The sequence below is a fragment of the Humulus lupulus genome, chromosome 2 (genome assembly GCF_963169125.1).
Source record: "Humulus lupulus chromosome 2, drHumLupu1.1, whole genome shotgun sequence".
Lineage (NCBI taxonomy): Eukaryota > Viridiplantae > Streptophyta > Magnoliopsida > Rosales > Cannabaceae > Humulus > Humulus lupulus.
Window position 1 is genome coordinate 284,028,656 of NC_084794.1, and position 10,691 is coordinate 284,039,346.

The following is a 10,691-nucleotide window of genomic DNA, read 5'->3' on the forward strand; positions in this document are numbered from 1 at the left end:
TTTTAATATTAGTTTGCTCACCAGTTTCAAATAATTATAAATAAATAAAAATTATAAATTAGTAAAAAAATATAGTAGCATATGCTCAAATTTAATCAACACTTAAAAGTAAGTGTGCATTCAAAATATGCATGTTAAGTGAGTTTCAGTTTTGATAAATATAAAAATTATATCTAAATTATTTGTGATTGGCTAAATCTGTCCATGGAAGAAAGAGTAAAAATATTTAAGGTGAAAGTAATATTTGAAGATGTGCTTGTAATTGTTTGAAACAAAAGTACCTAAATGAGAAAACCGATGAACCAAAATTATTGTTTACCGAAGAGCATATTCATCATCAAGCCATAGATTTTTTTTTCATTTTTAATTATATTCACTTGCCATGTGCCAATATCTGGTACAGTGGTATTCTATTAAGTCTTTTTTAAGACACTCCCAAGCCTTTGTGGGAATGAATGAATTGAAATGTGAAAGGATGAAAAATTACTGCCATTCATTTAAGCAAGCAGTGACATAAGAGTACAAGTATATAAATATATATATAGTCCATGTAGATATGGAGGAGAATGAGGAAAATTTCTGAAACAAGAAAATGATGCCGGAAAAGAAAACGAAACACTGTACAAACTCTGCGATATGCAAGCTAGAAGGGATTCCAGTCATGCCAGCATATACAATTGAGAACTTTACTCATACAGACTTTCCTTTTTGGAAAACACAATTGGCCATTGTAAAACTTTATATACTCTAATGCTCACAGAGTCAGACACTGCTCCAACCCAATTGTGGGGCACTTTACCACTTCTTTCCCTTCTTCTTTTTCTTGTTGCTACTGTTATTATTGCTGCCGCCGCTCTTTGCGCTGTTGTTTCCAGGTTTGGAAGATGGGCTATCGTTGGTGGCATTGCCGCCGTTCATGTTCTCAAACATGCCTGATTGCACCGCGTTCTGAAGCCATTCAAAGAATTCTTCCTCTGTCCTGCAGTCTTCCACATTGGTCGTCGGCATTTTACCGCCTTTTTGTCCTGAACTGGATCCCTTTCCAACATTATGCTTGGTGGTTAAACTAGTGTTCACATGAAAACTAGGCTTGTGAGTGTTGGCCGGACATCTCATTCCCTGTGACGAGTTTTGGAAAACAAATTAATTCCATCACAAGAATTTTTGGGTCATCAAGAACTTCCTTTAGCGAAGCATTTATACAAAATACAAGAACTTCCTTCCATGTTACAATCTCAATTTCTCTCATTTTCTCACATAATTATTTTCAGAAATGATGAGAAAGCTTAATTACCTGACAGATATACCATTCTGTAGCATTGTATACCTTGCTATCCGCACAAACAAATGCAACAGGAGCATCTACCTGATCATAGAGCACTATGTTAAATTGCAGAATTAAAATTTCCAATCGTGCCAACAACATTCTGCTGATATAGTCATTTTGTGACTTTTCCAGTCTTTCATCCCCCCAAAATGTGAATATCTATAAGGTAATTAATAAATAATAATAATCTTCAACTTGTATTATTTAGATACCTTTTGTAACAATCCAAAAATTAAGGGTTGGGAAGATTGTTCTACCCATCCATCACCATCCCTTGCTGGATGAAAATCTTTACAATCCTTCAAAAAAGAATACATAAACCCAGGTACAGTGAACATCTCCATGTTATGTAAATAACCACATGTTAAAAAAAAAATATAACTCCAAAACTTGATATTTCATATGAAGCTAAATGAAAGACAGCGCCTAAACGTAAATGAACAAACCTGGCACCATCTTGCTTGAGATTTTGATTTCCTAGTGAGTACCCAAAGATGAAAGTTGTTGCACTTCTTGCAGGCTATTCTCCTTGATTCTCCAAACGGATCCTCACCATCAGCATCTGAGCGTGCCAATCCAGAAGCAAATAAGCCATGCCCTCCATTCTAGACAATGAATTGCATAAAATGGTTAAGTAAAAGAAGAGGTCTGCAAAAGGAAAACCATAAACCTTGCCCCAGAAAATTACTTGAACTTCACAGGTATTTTCGGTTACAAAACCAAAATAATAATTATAATACTAATAATTAAAGGACTAGCAAAAGCAATAACCGTATTCCCTGACCAGCAGGATTTATTTGTTTGATTTGGTGACAAGAGTTTCACCCATAGGGTTGCATGCACTTTGTTTGGGTAATTTATTTTAACAGCAGTGGTACAGAGTGAATTGAAGGAATTTAGAGATGTACCAAACATGCAAATAAGGTCATAGAACTTGACAGGATTCAGGTTCCAACCTGATCTTAATTGTATTCTCAGGTTTAATTGTATCGATGATATAAATATTTCAGAAGCAGTGTCTACTTCCAACACATCAAAAGTTCACTTCCGTCAGTTTGTGTCATGAATCATCCCAAGTCACTAATTCAAGCATGATTATCATTTCTAACCATTATCAAAAATGCGATAAGAAAACCACCTCTGTGCCTGAACATAAGATCTTCTTGTAAGGTAAATGATTTCTTTCTATTTGTTAAAACATTTATCACATATGTTGGGCTGTTCCCAGGAAATCTAATTTTCTGCAACAAAACTAAGGCACTGGGAAGCTGAAATGGAATGATATGCACATTTATACCTTTTGTGATGTACTTTGGAACCTGCGGAAAATGTCCAGTAGCTCCTCTCGTCTTAATTCATCATCATATGTTTTTCGCTTCACTGAATCGAGCAAAACCTTGAGAAAGGTAAACAACAAAAATCAGACTGGAAAACAGAAATTTAAAAAGGATCAAATGGGAATCAATAGTTTACCTCATATGCGTTCTGAAGTTTCTTAAAAGCTTCCACAGCCTTTTCATTTCCCATATTTTTATCAGGATGGACCAGCATTGCCTGGTGATCAATTAAAAAAAAAGTCCATTACAAAAAAATTAACATTTTAAGACACCATTAATTATACAACTAAAAGATGCATCACCAAATATCAGAAAAGGAAAAATTTACAGATTGACCACACAATAATTAGAAAATCCGGCCCAAAAAAACTTCCAAAATAAGAGCATATCAAACAATGATAAAACAGTGCACCTTTTTCCTATATTCCCTCTTCAGTAAAGAATCATCCACATTTTCGTACCGTGACAAGCCCAACACTGAATAGAGATCAGTACAGTTTAACAACCGCACAACTTCATCCTCAGAAGTTGACTCGGAATCCACTCCACTGGTTGAAGGTGCTCCAGGGCTACGATCAGTAGAAAATCCTGGACCAGTTTCAAAGGCTGAAGAATGCGTCTGATCACTGTTGAAGAACCCTTGTTGACCTTGCATCCCAGGTGTTTGTTCAGTGGATCCTTCAGGACTTCTATTCTGATTTATATTATTCTTTAGGAAGTATATCAGAATATCACTCGAGATAAAAGCCAGATTTAAAGCGACAAGTAAACCAAGCCATCCGACATATGTCCAAGCACAATACACAGAGTATACAGTGCTGATAAACAGTGCAGCACGTTCACGGCTGAGAGCAAATGCCAAACCTGAGTTGTAAGGGATGTTAAATCTCAGTAATGCCTTATGAAGAGCAATTAAAAAGAAAAACAGATCATTATCACTCATACAGAGATAAAAGGAACACCTCCAAGGAAGATAACAAGCACTGTTGTCCAAAAGCTTCCATAGAGCCACAAGAAAATAGCTCCAGAAATGGCAGCCACCAGAATTCCAAGAGTAAAACCAACAAAAAGTCCAATTAAAGCAGCTAAGGTCTGTACAGAATTGGTTGAGAGCACAAAAAAAAGATGTAGATATCAGCAAAAGGTTATAACAAGCACAACTCATTGCTATATCAAATGAAAAGTAGACTCACCAAAACAACAAGGAACTTGAATATTCCAACCATAGCAATCAGAGAAAAAATGCTGCACCATATAACTGAAAAGAAAGATGTCGTCCCCAAGCGTATAAAAGAATCCATGCCCCTAATAGCACAGTCTAACCAAACCATTAATATCAAAAGCATTATACTCCCGAAATGCATTAGCCATTTCAACACAACAGGATATGCCTGCATAATCTTCATTTTGGCATAATCATTAGCCTTCTGTACTTTATTTTTTAGTGTCGTAAACAAGGGTCTCTGTCTCTCCAGCCATTCATTGGTTGCCTTTATGGTGGATAATGCCAATGCCCTCAACTTTCTTACGACCACATTATCTGGGAGCTCCATATTTTCCAGTGCATTTTGGATACGTAGTCCATTCAATGAGTAGGATGTCCTGCCCTTTCTATTTCTTTTAACATGATTGGCCCTAGGTATTGATACATTTTCCTCTGCAACACTTGGACCTTCCATATTGCCACTGCGGTCTTCTGGATCATTTCGTAACGGCTTTGGCAGCTCCACACTGTCTGTTCCATTCACGGCTTGCTTTTCTTTCTTCGTTTGCTTATTAGCTTTTTTCTTGCTTTTATGCTCGCCTCCAGCATTATGAGTTTTGCTCGTGCTCCTTGCCAAAGGACTGTTTGGATGGTTACCATCTGGGAGTTCCTCTCCAGGAAACACCTTCAAGTCACTTTCTTTTGCATGACCTTTTACATCTGGTTCTGCAGACCCTATATCTGAAGACCTTCTTTTATGGTTTGATGAATGGCAATCGAGGCCATTCTTCTGCTGATTACCTTTCCGAGCCATAACTTAACAATTATTAAATCACAGTTTGTAGGGGAGTTTAGTTATGACATGGCCTGATTAACAAGGCATCCATATCATTAAGCTAAAGTTCGGAATATGATCTGCCAACAAAGAAGATAGATAATCATATTAGATTACATATGCCAAAAAGGAGTAACATTAATTAAGAGAATTCCAAACACAAGTGGTATTCTAAATCTCATCAGAAAAGGGAAAACATATTACTTGAACTAAAAATAGAAATGACTAGAGTAAGACTAGATAAAGTAAAACTTCTAACAATCCATTTAGTACAAAAGCATGACAAGACTAGAAAATTAACAACAAACAAAAAACTTTTCTAATCTAAAGGCGCAACGACTTACTAATTCTGTACATATTCAGTCATAGACAGCCAAAAGATGCACGTAGAGTAAAACCATCACGGGAAAACAAATAATTTCAATGAAATTCAAATTGATAAGTATCTTAGCTTTACACTATCTTTCTTAAAAAGACTGAGAAAACAAAGCACACAAGAGGCAACGCAAGTATATGAGATGCCTGTCAACAAGACCATTGAAAATCATCCATGAAATATACAAACAGGTCCCCCAAAAAAAATGAAGAACACAACAGGATAGGCCCAAATTTCGTATTTAGATGAAAAGAAAAAAATAACACATGTCTCATAATCCAAAACAGATGCAGCAAAAATGAATTTTGACAAACACCGTGTAAAAACAAAAAGCTTGGACAAGACCCAGATAACAAAATCTGACATAGATTACAATTTTCAAGAGCATACATACCTGAAGCTAACGCAGAGGTTCGAATGTGAGAGAGAGTAACAGAGAGGTATAAGTTAAAAAACCTCAGATAGAAGTAGAGATAGTTATAGCAGAAAAAGCAATAACGATTAAATTATGGCAAGTTCTTGAAAGTGTACATAAATTTGGTCCGATTTGGGAGTTTTTCACAGGCGATACATGTCGGAGTTTTGGGACGGGGAGATACACACGAGGTTCTCGAAGCCAATGACTTCTTTGATTTGCTTTGGGTCTCTCTAATCCAGAATTTTCAATGTGGGCTTTTTTTTGGGCTGAAGACTCCCTTCGGCCCAATCGTTTGCGAGATTACCATATAAATGCTCGCAATTTTTTATTTTCTTAGAAATATACCCCTTTTTTCGAGAAAAATGGAAATACCCAAGTTTTGGTATATAAGTTTGATGGACAATAAAAATTCAAGCCTTGCTGCTGGATTTAGAATCTTTGATCTTCCTGGTAATGTTTATAGTAAGATCATTCTATTCTTTTTATTTGTTATTGTGACATGAATACAGATGGGAACAGGGTGCAAATTGGGTCGCTATTGCCTCCCAATCATCCCCGTCCCCACTTAAGTCCCTCGTCCTCATTCCCACCTTATTTTAAAAATGTATATATAAACATATTCATAATAAAATATGACAAATTTAAAACATAATATGTAAAGTGTGTGTTTTATGTTAAACTAATAACAAAATAAAATATGTATACATGTAATAAAATAAGAATATTTAAATAAGGACGGGGGAGTTTCATCCATGTTCCCATTTGGTCTCCACATCAATGAATGGGATGGAAAAATGTCTCATTCCTCATTTAGGCGGGGATTCACTACCCGATTAGGCGCGAGTCCGAGAACTCATTCCCGCATAATAAATCTTCACCCCTAGTGATGAGTAACCAATGGATGATCAAATAGGTTGAAAAGTGCATGATGCTCGAAGGCAAATGTTTATATGCTTCTCTCCAAGAACGTGTGTAGTGTCCTATGTTTTTCAGTTCTCAACCATGCTCTATTTCATCGTTATGATGGCATGCGTGCCATACTTTTTCAAGACATCATTGAAGTTACTCATTAAAAAGATTGAAAAACATCGATCTTATAGCTAATACCAATAAATTGGAGAAAGAAAGAGCAATCTTTCTTTTCTTTTTTCTTTCGAACAACCGTTGATATCTGGTCCTTCCAATCCCACTTGGATACCCTACACACCCCAATTCCATGTCCCAAGAAAAATGGGTCTTTAAATTATTATTTTTCATTTATAGAGACAAAATTGCCCTTAATATTAAAATAAATAATAAATAAACTAACCCCTTCTTCATCCATTTTTTAGAGCCTCCAAACCACTTGTATACCTTCAAGTATATTTTTTTCTTATGAGAAAAGACCAATTCTTATTGTACTTTAATTAGATGAAGAGTACATTCTAGTATGCTTGTGAAAATATATATATATATGTAATTGGCGACATAAATAGTTTGCACTTGTAGTTATATACCTAACCTTTTTTTAGCCATAGTAATACCTAATTTTAATAAAACAGTTTTGTTATTACCTCCTCTGTTTTTATACTCACACAGCAAAACACAAAGAAAGTAGTGACAAAATTATTATTTTAGTAATTTATAGGTATTACTGCACACAAAAATAAATATTAGTACAAACGGTATTTATGCCGCCAATCACCTTATATTATAAATATATATATATATATAAAAAAAATTATGGAGAAGCCTATATAACATTTATATGCCACATTGATAAAACTAACTTAATGTTTATAATAAATTTGTGGGCATGTATTTTAATTGATTAATATTCTTTTGGCAGGACCATATTATGTTTACGAGTGATCATCAAACAAACCACACTTAAAACGTGTATTTTTTTTTTCTTTTTTTGGTGTACAAATCGTATCCCTATTATTACTTTTTAATTTTATTTTAATTTAAATATTATAAGCTGGGAAAGTACCAAGCATGAAATTTGTAGATATTTTGAGTGTAAAAAATGTGTATTACATTTATTAGAAAAACCTCAAACAAATATGTAATTACTAGTGTAAAATGAATTCTTAAAACATTAAATTAAAGAAAATAGAAACTATAATATTTTATATCATAAGATGTAATGGCATATTTTTTTGTTCTTGTAGCTTTATGTCATATAAACCACTCGATGATGTGTTAGTAAAAAGATAACTATATTTATTACTGAGTATGCGATAGGATAGGTTAGGATAGGAGGTAACAACTCCCTTAACTATTAATGCTCCTCTTCAACCAGCTCACTCACCTCAACTATTAACCTTCTTTGTTTTTAGTGAAAGTGAAGATTTATTTGATGATATGTTCTCGCTATTTAATCATAATATCAATCCAAATCTTTGTCCTTATCATAAGATAGTATTCACCCTGTTCTCCATAAACTTTGTCAGTATTCAAGGTCTAATCCAAATTGTCCAATACCAATAATAGACTAAAGAAACTTATAATAATAAGACAGGCCATGGCCCCCTAGTCAAGTCATTAGTTGGAAAAAAGGTCCTTAAAGACACAAAACAAACATTGACCATTGTTGTAAACAGCAGCAGAACAATGAAGTATCTAATCACCTGTACTATACATGTGCTGAAAATATGTGTAGCGTAATCTAATATGCATACACTTTTGAAATATATGCTTTATAGACACTAAACTGATGATGTCCTAAAAAGGCAAACCTACTCAATGGCTTCACTTGTGAGTGTGAATGTGGTTGTTAAGAGTTAGGAGGACTAACGTTCAAAACAGACACTTTTGTGCACTCAAAAGTCTCGAACCTTGTACACCACAATTCAACTGCACAAATTAGAACAAATTCAACAAACGTATTTTTTGAAATCACATTCATTGACCTCTGCCTTTCAGGCATGCCATTGCACCATCTAAAGTTAAGATTCTTGTATTAAACTATTGGTCTTGCTTAATCGAAACTTCGGCACTCTAAGAAGATCAGTCTCGTAAGTTTGCTCTGTAGCTCAATCCTTGCTTAAGTCTAACAATCTTTTTCATTTACAAGTTAGGATTGTGTCTGCAAATGAAATTCTGAAACAGCTTTGATTTTAAACAATAATCACACTAAGTTTGCATTCGTGATCCTTAACAGAGAAAGACTGAACTGTGCTCATTAAGAAAGTTGGCTACCAATACATGGAATTCAGTATTATCTAATATATGTCAAGATCCAAAGTAGAAATCAATCAGGAATTTACATAAGCGAAATGTGGTTGAACAGTAATTTTATTATAAGGTGAAACTAGAATCAACAAGTAAACTTTAAATACAAATGAAAAAGGCAGAACTAAGCTTTCATGAAACAGTAGAACTCTTCCTCCCAAGTCAATAGCTTGGTTATCATTAATCGTGAAAATGTTGAATCAATAATAATTTGGAAGAAATTTTTCGTAGGAAACTTATGTACAGTGATAAAAAGAAGTGTGCCAACGTACCTTCACAGCTATTGACAAGAGAACATTGTGCTCCGAAATGCATGTGCTGAGAACCACAATGGAAGTGTGCAGCTATTTTTCACAGAGTACATCTCTTTCCATACTCGACTCTTGCGATGATACACCAATACCTGCTTGTGGGTTGCTAAGAAAACCACCTCACCAGTCTGACATATGGGAAAGATACCTGGTACTAGTCCTTTAATACATCTGAGACTCACCCTATCCACCAAAACCCATTCCTCTTTCTCATAATTCTTCAAAACCCAGATATTCATCCAAGTATCAGAAATCTGGATCACAGATAAGCAACCATCTAACTCCAACAAGTAAACTCTATTCCCTGTCTCCTCGCTCACTTCATATGGCATCGGCATCTTCCTCCACGTATCACAGTCCAAATCAAGCACAAGTATACCAGAGCCACTTCCTGTTAGCCAATGAAGCCCCTTTTTGACAAACACCACTTGGTTCTTATTCATATGTGTAAATTGCTCATCTTGATAAGAAACACACTTCCTCCACTTGTTTGACTCAGAATCAAACACCAAACATATGAATGTCCCATCTGGCCTATGACCAAAGTTCCGGTGATAACCAGCTAAAACAACATTAAACTTCTGAGTTGATAAATTACAGGCCAACCCCACTAGAGCTGCCTCACCATCAGGATAAAATCGAGTTACAGGCCTCTCTCTACTCCTAGGAAGCAGCTTAAACTCACGAGTCATTGGATTACATACATAATAAACACCTCTATCAGGAATACTAGAGCAACATAATAAACCATTACAAGAGGCTCTAATCCTGACTCTATCCTTCAAGAAATCCAACGAAAACTCAGAAACACCCAACCTATTATCAACACAAATCAAACTAGACTTTAAGTGTAAGGACTCAGAAATCTCCACCAATAACATGGGATTCTTAGCTGAAACCTCATTGAAGAGCTGAAGAAAATACTTATCCGAACACAATCTACACCATAGTTTACACACAACTTTGCTTCTATAAAGAGACTTTATAGGTAACCTTGCTAGAATTTGAAGGACAACCTCATCCGGGAAAATCCCATCTCTTTTTGAATTCATAATTACAAATTAATAATAAAATGAAATCTCAGATACCCAATTATGAAAATCAAGAGTAGGATTGAGATTTCGCTTACCAAAGGCAAATCTCCAGGTGGGTAATGGATAAAACTTCATTTGATATAGAACCAAGGGACATTGATGGCTTTAAAAAGTCGCCATTTCTAGTCAACCCCAGTTATTATTAAACAAGAAACCCAAATGGGACATGAAGAGATGAACGAATTTGGGGGAAGAGGAAGAGGGATGGAATAAAATTAAAGAAAAATCACTCACTAATCATAGTCAAACACGAAACGAAACGGGAATATATTATGCGATGCCTCACATCCTTAAAATCTTCTGATTGTCATCGTCTATCTGCTTAACTTGCATTTCAGACTTTCTTGGGCCCAGCTCTATTGGGCCTGCCACAGGCCCATAATATGAACATTTTTATGAAGAGGAAATGAGATTGTTAACAGAGAGTGCAAAATTATGTTTTTTTTTTTTTTAAAAGTTAACCTATGGATTTTTTTAAGATTTTTTACTTTTATGGGTGTATTTTCTCATATTTTTGTATAAAAGTTTGTTTATGTCATAGTTTTACTCTTAATCAAGTTTTATTAATTTGGA

General features: G+C 35.0%; 2 protein-coding genes across 2 annotated transcripts; both read right to left on the bottom strand.

The window, feature by feature from the left end:
• Window positions 1–473: 473 nt before the first annotated feature.
• Window positions 474–5,701, bottom strand: LOC133819581 (uncharacterized). Its single transcript, XM_062252863.1, has 10 exons — window positions 5,474–5,701; window positions 3,858–4,783; window positions 3,627–3,756; window positions 3,077–3,528; window positions 2,801–2,881; window positions 2,625–2,723; window positions 1,774–1,932; window positions 1,540–1,626; window positions 1,295–1,366; window positions 474–1,119 (listed from the first exon to the last, which is right to left on the bottom strand). Exons 2-10 carry the CDS (start codon window positions 4,680–4,682, stop codon window positions 796–798), a joined length of 2,229 nt encoding a protein of 742 aa, XP_062108847.1. The 5' UTR covers window positions 4,683–4,783; window positions 5,474–5,701; the 3' UTR covers window positions 474–795.
• A 3,059-nt stretch (window positions 5,702–8,760) lies between these two features.
• Window positions 8,761–10,404, bottom strand: LOC133819583 (F-box protein At5g49610). The gene has a single exon (XM_062252865.1). It carries the CDS (start codon window positions 10,074–10,076, stop codon window positions 8,994–8,996), a length of 1,083 nt encoding a protein of 360 aa, XP_062108849.1. The 5' UTR covers window positions 10,077–10,404; the 3' UTR covers window positions 8,761–8,993.
• Between the last annotated feature and the right edge of the window lie 287 nt (window positions 10,405–10,691).